Consider the following 21,088-nt stretch of genomic DNA (forward strand, 5'->3'; position numbering starts at 1 on the left):
AATATGACAACACCCCTACTAGTCTCGCATAATCATAATTATTATTATTATAATCGGGTGTGCCCTGTGAATAGACCAGATAAAATAGATGTTCATTGATAGTGAATATAATATATAATTATAATATATAATCCAGTGCACCTTATAGTGCAAAGAATACAGTACATGCATTGGATTAGGTTTAAAACCACCTGTTTCATTCTTTATAAAAGAGTCAAGAAGCTAATTTTATATAAAGAGCTTTTATTAACAAAATATGTCACCAAACATACAGATTCATGTTAAATAACAGTACTGTTTTTTTACAGCTGACAGATTCATTGTGGTAACACTTCAACATTTAAAAGCACTGAACATCAATTGTGAACCACAGTGTGTGCTGATTAGTGGCGAATCCTGTAGCACATTATAAAATAACACTTAGGATAAAAAGTATCATCTCTTTCTCTCTCTTTCTCTGTTTCCTCCAAAGGCATTACTGTTAAAACTAAGAGTAGTTTAGAGTAGATCTCATACTTAAGTTATACTTAAACTGAAAAGGAAGGCCTTTTTCGCTATGTCACTGTGTTCACCATACTATTAAAAGTACACAATAGATATGAACAGAAATAAACTGACAATAACACCAGTACAGTGCAGTACAGATTGGTCTCCATCGGAATGTCCATTAAGTTTGGCACACTCCTGCAGTTTAGCCCTTAGAGTAGTAATAATGAAAGAAATGGATGTTGTTTAGAACCAACAGTGCTATCAGTCTCTCTGCGGCCCATCTGCCTTTCCTCTGGAACAATCAATTTTTCATATCTGAAGGAGAACCTGTCAGTAATGTGAACATCACACATCAGTGCATTGCCCAAGCTCAGCCAGACGCGTCTGACCAATCAGAGCCTGAGCACAGGAGAGTCTGATTTATGACTAGAAAAGGCAAGTGTCTGTCTGCAGTAAAAAAAAAAATCAGTCGTTTTGATAATTTCTTAGCTATTAGGTAATGTTCTGTCAGACGCCAAGAAAGTGTGATCAGCAGGGATACACTGATAGGGAATTTCTGGGCATATTATGATATCTAATATTTGACACGTACATATCAGTGGATGCCAAAATATACACATTTATAAAATGTAGAAACTGTGACTAAATCCAGCTGGATTCGCATTACAGATAAGTGCAACCTGTATAGGGCTACAAATGCAGTCAAATTAATAAAAAGAATAAATTGCAGATTGATTACATTTTCACAGAGCAGCCAATCATCACCTTAACATTCCCTTATTATCTCCAGAGTACAGTAAATACATTATTTATTCATTTTAAAACAAATCTGAAAACAAATTAAGAGACCACTTCAGTTTCTGAATCAGTTTTTTTCTGGTTTTGCTATTTATATTTATGTTTGAGTAAAATAAACATTGCTGTTTTATTCTATAAACTACGGACAACATTTCTCCCAAATTATCCCCAAAATATTGTCACTTATAGCATTTATTTGCAAAATATAAGAAATGTCTGAAATAACAAAAAAGATGCAGAGCGTTCAGACCTCAAATAATGCAAAGAAAACAAGTTCATATTCATAAAGTTTTAAGAGTTCAGAAATCATTATTTGGTGGAATAACCCTGGTTTTTAATAACAGTTTTCATGCATGTTGGCATGCTCTCCTCCACCAGTCTTACACACTGCTTCTAAAGTGGTCTCTTATTTTTTTCCAGAGCTTTACTGTATGCTGACTTGTCAAAAGTCATGGGATAGCCGTATTTTGCAGTAAATTGACCATATGAATGAAATGTTCCCTTAGATGGCAAATGGCTTGGGAACAAACACCTGTAAGGTATACGTTGCGAGGTGTTATCTTGTTGTGAGTGAGGCTTTACACTTGTCAGTGTGCACATAAATGAATGATCCAAATTAGGAGAATTCAAACAATGTGCACCAGGAGTATAATGCATTACCACTCAGTGGATGCTAGTGATACTGATATTGATATGATCATTCATATCACTCACATATCATCCTGCAGTTCACTGCAGCAATCTCTAGCTTACAAAACAGAAAGGACATGGCAAAAGACATGATAGGACATGATACGAGTTCCTATCCCATTACATTTGGCATGTCAGTGTACTGCTGGAGCAGATATGATCCCTGCATATCAAACACTTTTGATCTTAGCCTGAAAGCACTTTATTTATTTATTTAGTGCAGTTCAGTAATAGTGGTGTAGTTGATGTTTTATGCTGAACTTCAGACCTCCCTAAATGAACACTGATGTTTTATCACACACTAATGGATCAAACCAGAGTGTGATAATTGCCCACTTTTAATATTAAAAGACTCCTGTTTATCAAATATGCAACGAAGAGCGCTCACCTTCAACATAAAAAAGAGAACGTTTGGCTTTCTCCTTGTTCAGTGCCTTTAGAAAGCGCTAATTCACCTCATCATTACATTCTCACATTGCTCCTGACTCAGACAGTCCTGTGGTTCAGCAGAGCAGCACTGCATGTGGTGTAAAGTAGCTCTGAACAGTGTGAATTTTGATCAGCTAGAGTGTCAGAAAGGGTGGCAATGGCTAGAATTCACAGTATGGACAGAACAGAGTGTTGAAATAGCAGACCACTCCCTGTGTGGATCAGAGGTGACACTTTAAATCTCGGGGCTGCAGACACTCTCTGCTCCGGGCTCTCCGCTCAGCTTTTGGTCTGTACGGTTTGTCACAGTTGAACATTCAATGACAAACCGGGCCCTCGTGGGCAGTGACTCACCCACATGAGAGACAACACCAAATCCTCCCCTAGACTTGGTCCAGTGCAGCTGGGACCGATCGGAGAGCGTATAAGAGAGAGACAGGGAAATGCAGTTTGATAAGAATGTGAGGAGAAGGTCAGTTACAAATGCCGTTCACAAATGTTGAAATTTGCATTGCGTGTCTTGCTTTGTAGCTGGCAAACAGTTTGGTTATGAATTATAATATGGGAATGGTTCATCATTCCACAAGCATAACATTGCTGCCTGACTAAAATCTTGTAAATCTTTTTTTATTGTAACTTTTTGACATAATAGCTGCAATCCAGTGTAGTGTTGGCAGTGGGTGAGGTAGGACTGGTCAACGAATTATAAATAATTTTATAACATTTTAAAATGAACATTTCCAGACATTTTGCCCAATTTTGATGCTGTTGTTTTACTTTTTGTTATTTTATGCTGTATGTTTACAGAAAATTGTAGGTAACATAACTAAAAAAGTGGCAGCTAAGCTATGCCACTATGATCAGGAGATCGCTGGTTTGAATCCTAGTCCTGTAGCTTGCCATCGTCTGCCAGAGCCCTGAGAGAGCACAATTAACCTTGCTCTCTATCTGGGTGGGTAGATGGCGCACTCTCTCCTCACATCACTCCAAAGGGTGATATTAATCAGCACAAGGTGTCTGTGAGCTGATGTATCAGAACCGAATTTCTGCTCTTTCCTCCGAGTGCTCTGTGATGCTACTTGGCAACGCTGTATCAGCAGCAGTTTAAAAAGAGGCAGTGGCTGACTTCACATGTATCAGAGGAGGCATGTGCTAGTCTTCACGCTCCTGGTGTTGGGGCATCGTTAGTGATAGGAGAAGTCCTAATGAGAGGGTTGGGTAATTGGCCTTTAAAATGGGGAAGAAAATTTGGAAAAAAGAGAATACTGGAATGTATCTAATGTGAAGCTGGTGAGTTATTTTTTACATTATGTCAAAATTTGTAATGAATAAACCACTAGAAATGCTTCGAAATTGGTCTGTTGAAGATACAAGGTTTTTGTCTGAAAGCAGCAATTAGAAGCTTTATTAATAAACCAGTCTTTCTATAGCAATCAGTTTACATTGATATATTTTTTAGTGAAGCACAGCCTGGTTTTGCATGAACAATGAACTTCCTCAGTATGTTTTCTGTCTGCATTTACCTCTTTCCCTGGTTTCCTGAGCTTTCTAGTGTGAGCTTGTAAAATTTAAAGATTAAAAAGATTTAAAATTTTAAGCATGGCACTTTAACAGACCCCTACAGGTCCTACAAGTGTTTGAACCTCTTCTATGTGCCCTTCTATGTGTGTTCACTATGACTGTGTGATCAGCTGAAGTTCTGATCTGGCTGTGGATTGTTCCTTTGGGTCATTCACAAGTCATGTAACTTTGAGACCTTCAAGACGATGTTATGTTATGTTATATTTACCGTAAATGGAGGTGGCTGAATGTGTTGTATGTTTCTTAAGGCTTGGAATGAAGTGTACAGTTTGTTCGAGCTTGTTAGCTGTATGTCAGAATTCCATCGGGGTTGTAGTGATTAAAGAGAAAAGCTTGGTGGTCTCTCCCTCTATAGTCTTAACAATAAAAGTCCCAGAGAGAGACCTGCTTTCTTAGCTCTGATTAAAGGTCCTTTCAGTCCCCATCAATATCTCAGTGGTCCACATTCTGGGCATTTTCCTAAACGCCCCGTCTGATATTTCTGCAGCTATTCTCTGGTCTGTAAACATTGCTCCCCACATTTTGAACGATACTGATTAAGGATAAGGTTAAATTAGCTTACACTAAAATATCATATGTACTCAGTCATGGCTATAACAGGGGGTCGATGGTCATGGTCACTTGGTCTGTGTTTCTGCTGCTCCCGTTGGAGCTCAGGTAGATCTCGTCCCTTCTGCACAGAATGTGTCGTGACAGGATCTTGCGGAAAGTGTTCCTGAACTCTCTGATGCGATAGGCGTAGATGATGGGGTTGACGGCCGAGTTGGCATGTGAGAGGATGATGGCCACGTACATGACGTAGTCAGGCTTGACCAGTGGAGTGAAGAGCGTAAGGCAGTTGATGATGTGTACTGGCAACCAGCACAAGGCGAACAAGCCCACGATGATGGATAAAGATTTAGCAGCGCGGATTTCCCGCTGCAGCAGCCCGTGGTGGTGGCTCTCGCCGTTCCCCACCGAGCTCCTGAGTTCAATCTGCCGCAGCTGCTTCCGAGCCACCGTGAAGATCTTAACGTAGATGCCCAACATGATGAACAGCGGTGGCAGCACACAGCCAAAGAAGTTAAAGTAGACCATGTACCTCATGTCCACCACGTTCTCAAACTGGCAGGGGAGATGGCAGCTCTGGAAGAAGCTCTGGTATGTGTCCAGGGTCTCTCCGTCACTGAAGCTGGAGCTGGAGTTCTGGAACAGACCACATGAGTTTCTGTCCCGGATGCAGGCATTGTTTTTATTGTTCCAGCCCGCGAACGGGATAAGGCCAATGATGAAGGATAGAATCCATAAGATGGTGATGATCTCTCTCGCCCTCTTGCCTGTAACCAGCTCCTTATATCTGAAAAAAGAGGGAGAAAGAGAGAGACAGTTCAGCCTTGGTGAAGGATGTATCTGATTTACAATAAAAAAGTGAACCTTTCTACTTTGCTCTGTTAAATAGGAATATCAACTATTTAGCAACTGTAATTATTTGGCCAAATGTGACATAAAACACTTGCACTGTTTGCTGAATAATTAAAAGAATGGAAGACTATAAGAATCATTTATACCAAGCAATACTCTGTCTAAATCTATTTTTTAAATTGTAGTTTTTAGGCTGTTTTATTTTTTGCAATGATAAAGAACGAACATAAAGTTTTCAAAATGTATTAAAACCTTTTGTTCATGCCAAATGTTTTATTTTGTTCAGTGTATCAGTGTATAACTAATATCAACCTAAATTTAAAAATACCCAGTTCAGCTCTACAAATGAAAGGCTCTAATAAAACATTGGTGCAGATCTGTTTTTGCAGGAGGGTAGATGTGTGTGGTCTCCAATGATGACAGTTTGTAATCACTCCTGGTATACTCTGATGACTTTATTGTTATGTTATGGCAGTTCCTTAATACGGCAGCAATCCTTATGATTTGTTCTTTTAAATTGAATGCAGTACTATTCCTGATTTGGGAGGTGAGAAATATTTTAATATTTTAATATGTGTATCCTGTCACAATCCCTGCAACCACTAAAATATATATACAGCTCTGGAAAAAAATAAGAGACCACTTAAAAATGATGAGTTTATTTGATTTCACCAAATTGAAAACCTCTGGAATATAATCAAAAGGAAGATGGATGATCACAAGCCATCAAACCAAGCTAAATTGATTGAATTTTTGCACCAGGAGTGGAATAAAGGTATCCAAAAGCAGTGCATAAGACTGGTGGAGGAGAACATGCCAAGATGCATGAAAACTGTGATTAAAAACCAAATATTGGTTTCTGATCTTTTGAAACTTTATAAATATGAACTTGTTTTCTTTGCATTATTTGAGGTCTGAAAGCTCATCGTCTTTTTATTTGAGACATTTCTTATTTTCTGAAAATAAATGCTTGAAATGACAATATTTTAATTTGGAATTTGGGAGGATTGTTCTCTGTAGTTTATTGAATAAAACAATGTTCATTTTACTCAAACATACCTATAAATAGCAAAATCAGAGAAACTGATTCCGAAACTGAAGTGATCTGAATTCTTTTTCCAGAGATGTACATAAAAGCGTGAGTCAGTCGTTATTTTCTTTTAAATAAAATAAAATTAAATTACATTAAATTAATTCTGTTTTGGGAGATGAAAAATTATAAAGTTAATAGTATCAGTGTTCTGGCACAATCCCTGTAATGTCTTATATAATCATTCTAATGCCACAGTGGTCTGGTAGGTTTGTTGGATGTAACTGACAGCATTTCTTAATGAACAAAAACTTTACAAAACAAAACTTATGGACTTATACTTTAATAGTGTATGCTTTTATTCATTAAAGTATGTGCATATATTTTGTTATTTGTTATTGTATATTTTTGCTTACCTTCTTAAGTGTGTTAATGTGACAATACAGGTGATTTATTTTGATTTAAAAAGAGCAAGTTTCCTGAACTCTACAACTCAACTACAGAAAACAAAACCGAGAACAGGAAATCAGTGTTGAGCCTAACTAAAAAAAAATATATCAAAGGCAGAGAGTGAATCATACCACAAACGACGTATCAGAGAAAGCAGCTCTGGGTTAATGAAAACCTCCAGTCTATATCCGTGTCTCAACATCTTACTTTTCTTTTCAGCTCTTCTCGGAAATGTTTTTTTTTTTTTTACATTTCCCTTATTTGCATTCTCTGCCACACAGATGAGTTTTCCATTCAGTGAAAAACATCTTCTTAAGCACACGGGTGTATGTAAAGATTTATTCTTCTTTAAAACGGGGAAGCAGTAAACAGCCTCTTTTGCTAAAAAAAAAAAAAAACACATTTAAACACAATATTCTGTGCAGATATTTGGACACCTTACACAGTCAATACTGACAGAAATCACAGCTTTCAAACACTTCTTATATCTGATAAACGTCTATTAATTCATGCACCTGCACCCATTCTTCTTTGCAGAAGGCCTGTAGTTCTGAGGTATTCCCTGCATGCTTGTTTTGCATAATAATTAGGAGCCTGTTATAGAAGCCATGCTATTTTCAGCTTCAGCCTTTTAATACATGGTTTTACATTTGCATCCAGGACTTGCTGGTGTTCTGTGGAATCCATTGTTTCTTCCACATGTGAAAACTGCCAATTTTATGGGTGGAATAACAACCCATGGCGTGTAGACCCGCCCCCATGCTTCACAGGTGACGAGGTGCTCTTTTCTCTAACTATACCTTTGCTGATTGAGAGTTATATACTTACTTATACTTACTTAAATGTTTACTTTGTTAGTTTAAAGCGCTTGTTTTTGAATCACACCTGGATGTTCAGTAGCATAGTTTACATTTAGGCCTTCATTTTTTAAGATACTTCCTTAAGGATTATGTTACAAGTAGCAAGTAGTGCTGCACAGTAGAACAGTGCACCTCCACTCTTGTGCACCTCTACTCTGGCTCTCTCTATTTTTTTTGTCTTGATCACCAGTAGTTTACCAGTAGTGTTTGGGCATTTTTTTCTAAAAATTGCTGTACTGACCCTGTCAGATGATGTCTGCCAGTGTTGCTTGTTTGCTCCCATGGGCAATTCTAGCCAGATGCACGCAGTCACAATCATTACCCCCCACTAAAATGCATTTTTCAGGGTTTCTTGGTATCCCTGATTTTATCCTATTGTCCATAATTGCACTGAACTTCTATTTCTTCCTAAAATTCTTTGCTAAGAACACTCGGCTATCTTTTTTATAGCCGTCCCCTGCCTTGTGGGCATCAATTACATTTGTTTTTAAATCTTTAGACAGGTTAGACAGCTTAGAGGAGCCCATGGGTGCCAAGTGTAAGCATAAGGTTTGAAGAGGCTTTTGCTCCGGCTACTCTGACTCTAAGCAAGACAGAGCAAGAAACAGTGTGTTTTATAACTGATTATATAGTATTACTTCTTAGCAAACAATATGGGCCAACTTAACTGTGTGAACTCTTTTTACATCACTTCTCATGTCACGAGTTCTACCATTGTGTGTAATATCAGTCAAAATCAGCCACTGGCACTGAAACAGGGAGATTTGTTCTACATGTGAATCGTGACTCAGTTGTGACTATCTAGCTGGTGTTTTCTACCAATTATAGAGGGACGAAGCTTCCACCAGGGAATCTACCTCAGCGGTACATATGCAGGCTTGAGTGATGGTCCAAACTCTTCAGTGCAGGTCACTTCATCACTGGTGCTCAGACGCTGCACAGTCTGCCCACTCTGATGGAGCCAAGTGAGTAATACACACAATGAATTATTCATCAGGCCCTCCCAAAGCCTGTCACTGCGTTTCTCTTCGTAGGGAAGAGTGCATGACTGCAATGATGGTGAATGAAGAGGCAACTGTCTTGTTTTACTTTGCTTTTCTGACTTACGCTTGTTGAGTAGTGACTCGATCACTAGAGTATGACTGTGTTATTCCTATTCGTCTTATTTGTGATACTTCATTTCCAATAATCAGATATCTCACTTCTCCCGTGATCTGGAGAACATACTCACGCATGTTGATAGTGGCTCTCTGATGCCAGCAGATCATATACAACATTCAGAAAAGCAGAACATTGTATATCTTTGGTTCTATACCTTTGGTTAGTTTTGGTTTCATACTGCAGTTTAGTAAGTAGAATAAAGAGCTTTACTACATCCTGTCCTCATCAGCTACATGATCTGCATCTCTCTATACTCCATTCATAATTCATAATTGCTAGCTGTGCTGCTTTATGAGGCTAAAACTCCCTGTGGACCTTCCTATTTACAGTTATAACACAACCGTAAGCTTTTATATCTTTTAGCAACATCAGAAAACATTATATATGCAGAGGAAAGACTGTTAATTATATGTGTATATACAGCTCTGGAAAAAATTAAGAGAGCACTTTCTGAATCAGCTTCTCTGATTTTGCTATTTATAGGTATATATTTAAGTAAAATCAACATTGTTGTTTTATTCTATAAACTATGTACAGTATTTCTCCCAAATTCCAAATAAAAATATTGTCATTTAGAGCATTTATTTGCAGAAAATGGGAAATGGCTGAAATAACAAAAAAGATGCAGAGCTTTCAGACCTCAAATAATGCAAAGAAAACTAGTTCATATTCATTTGACATTTAAGATTTCAGAAATTAACATTTGGTGAAATAACCCTTGTTTTTAATCACAGTATTAATGCATCTTGGCATGTTGTACTCCACAAGTCTTACACACTGATTTTGAAAAGAATTCAAGCAGTTCAGTTTGGTTTGATGGCTTGTGATCATCCATCTTCCTCTTGATTATATTCCAGAGGTTTTCAATTTGGTAAAATCAAAGAAATGTATCATTTTTAAGTGGTCTCTTATTTTTTCCAAAGCTGTATTTAGCAGTGGTTTCTTGATGTGGGGTTTGGGGAGTTGTATGTTTGGCAGAATGACTCCCTGAAATGAGGCTTTGCTGGGTGGGATATCTGTATAATCTGATGAGTGCTATAACTGCACTTTTGTGGTAGATGTAGGTTTAAAGCATATACTGAATTAAAGTAAACATACACAAAAATGTGCACTGCTGCTTTCGCTACATTTAACTTTGTCACTCGTCTTTTCTTTGTGTTTTTCTCACTTTCTCACTTCTTTCTCTGAGGGCACATGAATGAAGAAAAGTGGAAAATTGGAATAGTTCTTGCATGACGACAGTGGCTGCTGCCCCTCTCCAGCCCCCTCCCCTTCAGTCTATTCTGAGCACACGTTTATCTTGCCCCTCTGCTCCCGTGCTTCCGCAGGTCATTGGTCAGCATTAGGGGAATGAAGTGCTCATGATGGACAGTGTGGATTCCCCCCAGATTGCAGGTGTGGGCCTTTCCAAGCTTGCAACACTTTGGCATGTCAATGTGTATTTAATATTTAATACAATTAAACCCTAGAACATGATGATCCAACAGCTAATACACCACACTAATGCTGGGCAATACTATGCCTGTACTGTTTTACTGTGAACCCATTAAAGCAGTTTCAGGTTCAGCAGTATTTTATAATATAAGTGCTAAATTTGATACATAATGTGCATTATTTCATGATTTCATATTTGGTCCCATTGTACCCTGGATTGTATGTCATTTATTGGGTGAATCAAATTGTTTTTAACAGTTTAACAGTCTTAAAATGGAATAAGTAGTAAATATGTTTGTCTTTGTGTCTTGTTTATGTTTACAAGCGTCTCTTTAAGGTTTCTAACGAAGAGCGAAAAAGAAGAAAGGCACAGTGGTGGGCAGTGGTTGCTTTGTGGTTACTTGGGTTCACAAAACTGCCACTGTCAGGCCCTTAAGCAAGGCCCTGAACCTTTCACTCCTTCCCAGATACCACAACAATGGCTCCCCACCACTCAGGGAACGTGTGTTCACTAAATCACTGTGTGTGTATGTTTGCACACTGGTGTCTTGGGAAAAAAAACAGACAAAAACTGTCCAATTAAAATAAGCTGAATAGCCGTACCTAAAAGAGAAAACCGGTGTGAAATGGACTTCGGGTGTAGTAAAATCTAATGATAATAAACTATTGTTTAATAGCCCACCTATATTCATCCCCAGCACCCCCACAGGCTTACAATGCTATAATGATATAGTTGCCCATGTAAATAAATGGCTATTTTTACAGTATTTTGACGCTATAGCTCCATGTCAGAGCTAAAGTGTGGAGCTACTTTGAGCTTGTTAAAAAAAAAAATAATGATTTCTTTGCACGGGCAGTGCTATGCCCCTATCACTAACATTCTAAGGCTGTTGTGAGCATCGGCTAAAATGTTGTGCATTCTGTATTTTGGAATGCTGGTGGAAAATTAAGGTGGGCTATTCAACAAATATTTGTACTTATTATCATGTTTCACTACACCCCAAATCTATTTCACACTGGATTTCTCCTTTAAAAAAACATGGTCTTATTATTATTATTATTATTATTATTATTATTATTATTATTTAAATGAAACTAACAAATAAGGACTATGTGTCCTGGGAATTGCCATATTAATAGCTTGTCCTAAAAGAATATCCTCTGAGGATTGGTGTGTGTATTAGTCTAACTTTACTGGAGACACTGTGTTCCCCAGGAGCAATCAGTGCTCAGAGAAAATGCTCCTACAGCTCAGCTCCTGGGCTCTTTTCTTTGTAAATGGTGTGTGTATGTGGGTGTGTAGCTGTGAGGGAGAAGCGTTCAATGCATCCCTGACAAAAAGTCTCTGAAAATGACATCAAAACCAGCCCTCACCCACATGGCTTGCCAGTATTTGTGTGCACTAATGGAGGCACAGGCTATTGGGATGCAAGTCCACGCTTCAGATTATGCAATGGCAGTCTTTTCTTCCAGGGAGTGTTTTTTTTTTTAGTCCCTCCAGACATTAGCGGCTAAACCCGGCACACAGCTTTTGTGTTGAAGTGAACGAGTCACGCCGGGGTTACTGCTGAATGAAAAACCAGGCAAAGTTTTGAGGAAGTCTGCTCCCATCGGAACAGACCGAGGACAGGCCCAAAATCTGCATTTATTACAAGCGACTGGATCTGAAATGAAAAGGATAAACGGATAAGTTGAGAGAAACCTGAGCTCGTGGGAGTAGACCATGGGTTTTTTTTGGAGGGGAAACCTGCGTGGGCCGTCTGTTTCTAACTACACAAGCAGCTGCGGAAACATTCGTGAGAAGCAGCAGTGGTTCTGTCGGACTGCACACAAAGCACTCAAACCTCTTTTTCACTTTCGCTTGTCTGCAGGACTGAAATGTGACCTAAATCCTATATACTGTACCAGGATTCACATTCCGATTATTGTGGCAGAAGAAGGTGAAAGCATTACAGTGCAGAGAGGATTCAGTTCATAAATGTTCTGGTTAAAATATGTTCTGCTCTGATGCATGGAAAATGTTCTCCCACCTCCCCTCTCAGTTCTTCCTTTAAACCTTGTTTTGCATGCAGATTATAGTTGTACTTGGTGATAGTTCAGACCTTTTAACTTTTAACCTTTTATTATTTTTTTAAACAGAATAAAAGAGTAGCTCACACACATAACATATGGTGTCTATTTACTAGGCACAGGTCAGAGAAAAAGCAATGGGACTGAGTGTGTCCATTATTGCATCATTCTGCATGTAGGCGTTGAAGAAATCAATGACTAGTCAATGGGAATTCCCAGTTAGTGGTAAAGGAAGCATGTTGAAGAACACCTCACAGATCATTATGGTGCACATAGAACTGTGAAAATGTCTTTTATCTAATAGAGAATTATTTAAAAAGTTGCATATAGTGACAAAAGTTATGCATCCCAAATTGATCCAAAACCTGGTATACAGTCTGATTAGTCTCCTTGACTAAAAAAAATCAGATGACATGTCTCTACAAACCATCGCTGATCATCAGTAAATTTGACATTTCATTTGGAAATCAAGGGATCAGAGGAAGAGTAGAGAGACACACAGTCCAAACTGCTTGAGGTCTAGTTTGAAGTTTCCACCAATCAGTGATGGTTTAGAGAGACATGTCATCTGCTGGTGTTGATCCACTGTGTTTTATCAAGTCCAAAGTCAGTGCAGTGTTTTCCCTAAAAAACTTACAGCACTTCATGCTTTCTTCTGCTCACAACTTTTATGGAGATGTGGATTTCATTTTCCAGCAGGACTTGGCACACTGCCCACACTGCCAAAAGTACCAATTGATCTTATATAATATTCTAATTTTCTGAGACACTGGCATTTGTTTTTTTGTTTTTTTTCATTGACTATAAGCCATAATCATCAGTAAAATAAATAATCACTTAAAATAGATCACTCTGTGTGTAATACATATATAATAGTATAAGAGTTTCACATTTTGAACTGAATTACTGAAATAATGTAAAATAAAACTTTTCAATGATATTCAAATTTTTTAAGATGCACAAGTATGAGTGTGCAGGATCTACGGGCCCAGCTGCAACCTCTGCAAGAAAATAAGCCACAGGATGCCATATGGAACCTGTATTACTACAAAAATAGACTAATAAGTGTGGGTACCACTTTAAAATAAGACTACCTTTATAAAGGGTTTATAAATGGTTTACAATTAGTTTATTAATGGTTACTAATTAGGTTGTAAATCATTAATAATCAGTTATAACACATACGCAGAAAGGGAAACAATGACCTGTTGTTTGCCAAATAGTGAACCCACAGCCATCTATATTGTTGCCCTTTCTACGTATGTGTTATAACTGATTATTAATGATTTTTAATGCATTTACAACCTAATACGCTTTATAAAGGTATTCTTATTTTAAAGTGGTACCTAAATGTGTTTGTTTCCATGTTTTCAATATTTTAGTCCTTATCTTATAAAAAAAGCCTAATATTATCTGCAGTTATTATCTAATACCTGGGAGCTTGGATAATTAATGCTTTATTAAACAAGATGAGCTGCTGCTAAAAATAAATGTCTTTATGTCTGGCATCAAGGAGAATTCTGAGATATCTCGATCTAGCTGCAGATAACTTCCACATCTACATATCAATATACTACACAGTTGGCATTAAATGTTTTTGCTGAATTAAGGTAACACAAATGAGAACGTGTGTCATTAATTCCTGAGCTTAGTGTGATTACCGCTGGGTCCAGAATGAAGGTGGCAGATTACTTTACAATCCCACCACTACTGCTGTTTAATGAAACCCCCCCAAAATCAATTACACAAGCCCAGCGTGCCACAGCAACTTTCAATTCCAGGTATCAACTTCAGTTTAGGTAAGCAGCCCGTGCTCCTAATCCTCTTTGATGGCCTTATCCTGACTCGACCAGCACTCTTCCAGAGCCTTGAGGTGGACGTGCTGTGAGAGTGGATTATCAACTCCAAACTCAGCAACAAACAAACACCAAACAACACACTCTGATAAAAAAACGTCCGTCTGATTCAAACTGTCCATCAGAGCCAACCTGAGATTCCTTCAGAAGAAAAACCACATCAAGATCCTGTTGAACTTCGGACAGGTTTCATCACGGGAAGGTTTTAGAGGATAAGCTATTGATCTCTTCCACCACTGCATTGTGGAGTGCTGAGCAAATATGAGCACATTCTATAGGAATACCATAAAACTGAGTGGATAAACCCAACTTTGATTAAATATTATGAAAGGTTGTTCACCTATTGATTATCATCTACTCCTTTAGTACCTACAACATTCACCAAACCAATTTCTATGCTTTAAAATGTGACGCACATATAATCCAATTATACAGCATCTAAAACAGAGTATAAATCAACATGTAAGACACCTAAAAAACCAAAGTACAGGTCTACCCTTACAGTATATAAATCAAAGTAAGTCAACACTGTAACACATGGTCTATTTACATGTGTATAGACTCATGTAAAGCCACAACATGGGTCTATATACAGTATATTATGCCTATAAACTAGAGTATATGCAAACATTGGAAATGATATACAATAAGTCAGATAACAGACCTATATATAATGCTTATAAACTGGGGTATAAGTCTATATATGAATTAACCACAGTATAAATCAACATTATGAAACAAACTAGAGGATATGTTTATATATAAGAAGCATACTTATACTCTAGTTAATATGCTATATACTAGAAAGCAAAAAGCATATGAACTAGAGGCAAAAGTCTGTATATACAGCTCTGAAAACAATTAAGAGATCACTTCATTTTCTGAATCGGTTTCTCATATTTTGCTATTTATAGGTTTATGTTTGATTAAAATGTAAATTGTTGTTTTATTCTATAAACTACCGACAACATTCCTCCCAAATTCCAAATAAAAATACTGTCATTAAGAGCATTTATTTGCAGAAAATGAGAAATGACTGAAATAACAAAAAAAGATGCCGAGCTTTCAGACCTTAAATAATGCAAAGAAAACAAGTTCATATTCATAAAGTTTTAAGAGTTTAGAAATCAATATTTGCTGGAATAACTGTTTTTAATCACAGTTTTCATGCATCTTGGCATGTTCTCCTCCACCAGTCTTACACACTGCTTTTGGATAACTTTATGCCACTCCTGGTGCAAAAATTCAAGCAGTTCAGCTTGGTGGTTTGATGGCTTGTGATCATCCATCTTCCTCTTGATTATATTCCAGAGGTTTTCAAATTGGTAAAATAAAAAAAAAAACTCATCATTTTTAAGTGGTCTCTTATTTTTTTTCCAGAGCTGTCTATATAGTCTGTATCTTTTAGAGCAGAAGTAAAACCTTGTACAACATAACCCACAGTACAAGTCTGCTATAAATTGTATCTCATAAAGTATGAGTCTAAATATGAAACAGCGCTCACATCAATGTGTGAAACTTCTAAATTAGAGCATAAGTCAGCTGATACAGTGTATAAACTACAGTATGTCTTGATCTATAAAGCATATACACTAGACTATAAATCAACATTTGACGCATACAGTGGCTTGCAAAAGTATTTATACCACTTAAACCTTTCCACATGAGTTTGTAAGGACACTAAATGTGAAAAAGTTCAAGGGGTGTAAATACTTTTGCAAAGGAAAAGAGGATCTCATGAACCACATTTTGTGCTCCAACATAAGCATTATAAATCAAAGTACTGTATAAAGCATTTCAAAGGCTGTCTAGGTTTTGGCATACAATGCACTTAAACCAGTTCAACACATTATACAACATATAATTCATATAAATCCTACAAACATACCAGAGTCAGAGTATAAGACATGTAAACACACCATATGATTTAAACTTTAAACTGGTCACGGACCTTAATGCTCCAGAAACAAACTCCATTTCCCATGATACACCTGCACTCAACTCTCTGGACATGCCGGATCATATGACTCATCAGTGTTCCGGTTCGCCAACCTACTGATTGCACACACCTGTACTCAGCACTATAAATAGTTCTCTCACACTCACTCTTTCCTTGTCTGATATTGAATCTATTTTACATAGCTCTTCTGCTTAGCGTTTCTTTTGTGTTTTGATCCTTTTGTTGCCGACCCTTTTTGCCTTTTTGACGACTCTTTAGCTTAGCCCTTTGTTTATTAGCTTCTTTCAATTCTGACCCAGTTTTCGACTTCCTCATTTAATAAACCATTTTTATTGTATCATTTTTATTGTCTGTCGCGTGTTTGGTTCCCATGACACTAGTCTCTGAGCCCCAACAAATTTTTGATCTCAGGAGTTTAAACACTAAAGTACCCCTGTGTTTAGAGATGTGGTATCTGCTGGTGGTCTCCACAGACAGGGTCCACACTACTCACCTGAGGGGGATCTTGACGGCCAGGTATCTGTCGGTAGCGACGGCCAGCAGGCTGAAGATAGAGCTCTGGGTGAGCACCAGCACGAAGCAGGCCAGGAACAGGCAGCCATAGAAGTCCGAGCAGAGGCCGACGCTGATGGTGATGGCGAAGGGGATGGCGAGGCAGCCCACCAGGATGTCGGCCACAGCCAGTGACACCAGGAAGTAGTTGGTGGCGTTTTTGAGATTGGAGTTGATGGCCACGGCCCAGCAGACCAGCACGTTGCCCGCTATCGACAGAACGGCGATGATCAATTCAATGGCGATGTAGTACGTACTCATCTCAGCGAAGACAGAGCGCAGGAGGGGGACACACCGCCGGAAACAAGCCTTTCAGGGCGCCGAGGGCAGCTTCAGGAGCGAGGGCCACATCCGCGTGCAGCAACAGTCCGGCAATTTCCCAAAGGGATCCACGCAAAAAACTGCCATCTCTACCAAACACAGAGAAACAGCACCTTTAATCACCAGTCATTACACTGTAATAACAAAAACACAGTCTCACAAACAGGTACTGCACAGGTACATGCTGTACATCAGAGATCACTCACATCCAACTGTGTCCTATAAAAATAGAGAATGTAGTACAGATCTGTCTCTTAACTAAAGGTACTGTAGACACAGCCTTGAGTTCACCACCACAGTGACAATAGTGATAACAACACAGTGACAGTTTTCTATCCTTTATTTTGTACCCAAAATAAATGATAAATTAGTTAATGTGTGTAATATATAGGTGTGTCAAGCTTAAACATCCCTAAAAACAAATGATTATTTATTTTTTAAAAGTCATTTTTGATTCTTATTTTTCTCTGATATACAGAGCCCCTAATAATGACATCATGCAAAAAATAAAATAAGCTTAGCTAAGCACAAAAATAAGATGATTAAATCATGGCCACAAGTTAGTAAGGCATTAAAATGAGATGATTAAGTCATGAGACATGAGAATGAGATAAACAAAATGAGACCATTAATAGCCATGACTTAAGTAAGGCATGAGAATGAGATAATCAGAATGAGATCATTAAAAGCCATGACTGTGATAGTGAGATAATGATTAGCCATAATGTAGTTAGGTATAAGAATGAGATCATTAGAATGAGATAATTAATAGCCATGAGTTAGTAAGACAAGAGAGTCAGATAATCAGAATATTATTAATATTAATAGCTGTCACTTATTAAGGCATGAGAGTCAGATAATTAATAGCCATTATATCATAAATCATAATGATAAGATCATTAGAATGAGATAATTAATAGCCACGTGTTAATAAGGCATAATAATAAGTCATTAAAATTAGATAATTGATAGCCATGAGTTAATAAAGCATGAGTTAGTAAGGTATGTGTACGGGATCTTTTTTCCTATGGTGTGTTTTATTTGAAAAATGTATATGGATACACAAAATATTTTAACAATTTATCACATTATCTGCTGATAAAACACATTATCTGGTCATAAAGTAACAGCTGTCAGCTGTATGCTATAGTTTAATCTGTAGTCACTTTTTTATAATATTGATAACAGATTAATATAATTATTGTGTCTGATTATCATCAAAGTAACTTTTTTTTTATTAAATCTGACCACATGGTTTTACTCACCTCAAAAGAATCTTCAAAATCTTCAGAAAATAAAGGTTGTACAGAAAAATGTATTAATGCTGCTGTAATAATGCACAGTGCATGTTATTACAAGGTAAGTAAGCTTATTTATCATTTATGTCTAACTTTTATATGACCAATTATACATTAGATATATTTTATCTTAAATCATTGTGTGCTAAATCATGTATACAGTTTATTAATATAGTATATAGCCTTTTTTACTTGGCTTATTAGCTTGTATTAGTGGAGGAAATGTAAGAATGTCATTGTACATTCTACATTGTAGATTAATTTTAACAACATCAAAACAATTAAGGGACATATATGGAATTACATAATAAACAGTAAAAAACAGTGTTTGTCCTTCTCAATCCCCTGATCTAAACCTGATCTACTGAGATGAGTGATTTGGTGTTTGGTGTTTTGAGCTGGAGCTTCACAGCGTGAAGGAAAAGCAGCAACTATTGTTCAGCACCTCCAGGAACTCTTTCCTCCAAGATGCTGAAAAAACTATTCCAGGTGACTAAAATAGCAAATACCATTAAAATACCAAGAGTGTGCAGAGCTCTCCTCAAAGCTAAACGTGTTACTTAGAAGAATGTAAAGTATAAAACATATTCTGGTTTGTGTAACACTTTCTGTATACAGAATAATTCAGCAATTATAAAAAACTCATAACCTGTTTCTACATTAGTGATAGCTCCCCATTATTCTCTCTGTACTGTTGTTTTTGTTCTGTTATTTGTTTGTGCTGTCTGGGTTGACCGGAGGAGGATGAGTTCCTCTTACTGAGTCTTGATTCCTCCCAGGTTTTTCTCTGCCAGTGTTGGCACTGTCACTGTGGTGTTTACTTATAAGAGGCTTGGACCTTTATCTGTGTAAAGCTGCTTTGTCACAACATTTGTTGTAAAAAGCCCTATATAAATAAAATAGAAAAAATATTGTATAGATTTAATTCCTTTAGTATTACATTTTCAAAGTAAAGAAATCGTAAAATAGTTATATATATATATATATATATATATATATATATATATATATATATATATATATATATATATATATATATATATGGTGTATATAAACAGCTCTGGGAACAATGAAGACACCACTTCAGTTTCTGAATCGGTTTCTCTGGTTTTGCTATTTATAGGTTTATGTTTGAGAAAAATAAACATTGTTGATTTATCCTATAAAATACGGACAAAATTTATCCCAAATTCCTAATAAAAATATTGTCATTTAGAGCATTTATTTGCAGAACATGAGAAATAAAAAGATGCAGAGCTTTCAGAACTTAAATAATGCAGAGAAAACACGTTTTAAGAGTTCAGAAATCAATATTTGGTGGAATAACCCTGGTTTTTAATCACAGTTTTCATGCATTTTGGCATGTTCTCCTCCACCAGTCTTACACACTGCTTTTGAATAACTTTAAGCTAATCCTGGTGAAAGAATCCAAGCCGTTTAGCTTGGTTTGATGGCTTCTGATCATCCATCGTCCTCTTGATTATATTCCAATTTTTTGATAAAATCAAAGAAACTCATCATTTTTAAGTGGTCTCTTATTTTTTTCCAGAGCTGTATATATAGTAATAAATATAATATGCCTTGATTTTTTCATGCAGTTTCTCAAAAGCATATTTTTAAGCATTTACATTAAGGATGTTTTAAGATGGATAGATTGAGTGAGAGCTGAGTGTGATGCTCTCTCGACCATTTAAGAATCATCTTTGTGCCAAGAAGCTTTTGGAAAACCCACCACAGCACTTCCAACATTTCTACAAACAGCCTCTGCTCTCTCTCTGTCTCTGTGTAACAGCAGCACAGTCTACAGGTGGTCTGAACACAGCAGCAGCAGCAGTTCTGTGAGCTGTGAGTAAAGAATCTGCAGAAAGCTCCTCACAGCGAGTCTCTGCAAGTTCAGCTCTCTCTCTCTGTCCCTCAGTAGTAAAGTGGAGGGATTGTAGGGGTTCAGCGCGGGGGTCTGTCTGTCTCTCAGCAGCAGGTGGGCTGTTCTCTCGGTTTCAGCGGTAAATGAGTGAAGTAAAGTCGCGCTTACCCTCAGTGTGGAGCCGAGTCTCCGCCGCTCTGAGCCGCAGCAGCGCCGCGCACACGCCGACCAGCTCAACTTCACACTCACACTGAGGCGCGCCCCCGCGCTGCCGCCGCGCGCCCTGCCATCACACAACGAGGCCCCGCCCCGCGCTCAGCCCGCCACGCCCGCCTACGTGCTGGCCACGCCCCCCTGGGAGCTGCCCCTGCGCTGTGCCACAGCAGCTTCCGACCACACAGCGACGTCATTCAGTACGTAGCAGAAACACGAGCGTGTAATCCAACTTTCCACACAATACACACACACACTACACACCCACATCCACACACAACACATACACTACACACACACACATGTAAGAGGAAAAGAATGACAAAAGTGCACATGATTCAGTAGATGGTTCAGTAAAGGGTTTAGTACATGGTTCAGTGGATGGTTTAGTAGATGGTTCAGAAGATGGTTCCGTACATGGTTCAGTAGACGGTTTAGTACATGGTTTAGTAGATGGTTTAGTAGATGGTTCAGTAGATGTTACAAAACATGGTTGAGTAGATGGTTCAGTAGATGGTTTAATATATGGTTCAGTAGATGTTACAGAACATGGTTGAGTAAATGGTTCAGTAGATGGTTTAGTAGATGGTTCAGTAAAGGGTTCAGTACATGGTTCAGTACATGGTTTAGT

The 21,088-nt window shown here is 37.7% G+C and overlaps 2 protein-coding genes across 6 annotated transcripts in view; one reads left to right on the forward strand and one right to left on the reverse strand.

Annotated features, from left to right (window-relative positions):
- The window catches only part of zswim7 (zinc finger, SWIM-type containing 7), a 161,581-nt gene that overhangs the window by 51,741 nt on the left and 88,752 nt on the right, over nt 1-21,088 (forward strand). The window contains exons 7-8 of one of the 5 annotated variants that reach the window (XR_007438404.1): nt 7,529-7,646; nt 8,557-9,748. The gene's annotated coding sequence lies outside the window, so the exon portion shown is untranslated. Of the gene's footprint in view, nt 1-7,528; nt 9,749-10,217; nt 10,614-21,088 lie in introns of those variants that run through there. The other 4 variants (XR_007438397.1, XR_007438394.1, XR_007438393.1 and 1 more) reach the window with 4 other exon arrangements.
- adora2b (adenosine A2b receptor) lies at nt 277-20,501 on the reverse strand. The gene is made up of 3 exons (XM_007260378.3): nt 20,413-20,501; nt 16,703-17,171; nt 277-5,323 (listed from the first exon to the last, which is right to left on the reverse strand). Exons 2-3 carry the CDS (start codon nt 17,020-17,022, stop codon nt 4,579-4,581), a joined length of 1,065 nt encoding a protein of 354 aa, XP_007260440.3. The 5' UTR covers nt 17,023-17,171; nt 20,413-20,501; the 3' UTR covers nt 277-4,578.

This window comes from Astyanax mexicanus, chromosome 1 (assembly GCF_023375975.1).
Source record: "Astyanax mexicanus isolate ESR-SI-001 chromosome 1, AstMex3_surface, whole genome shotgun sequence".
Lineage (NCBI taxonomy): Eukaryota > Metazoa > Chordata > Actinopteri > Characiformes > Acestrorhamphidae > Astyanax > Astyanax mexicanus.

Coding starts and splice junctions, on each gene's coding strand:
- adora2b (XM_007260378.3), bottom strand. CDS start 17,022: ATGAGTACGTACTACATCGCCATTGAATTGATCATCGCCGTTCTGTCG. Junction 5,324..16,702: donor GCCGTCAAGATCCCCCTCAG/GTGAGTAGTGTG, acceptor CTCTTTTTTCAG/ATATAAGGAGCTGGTTACAG.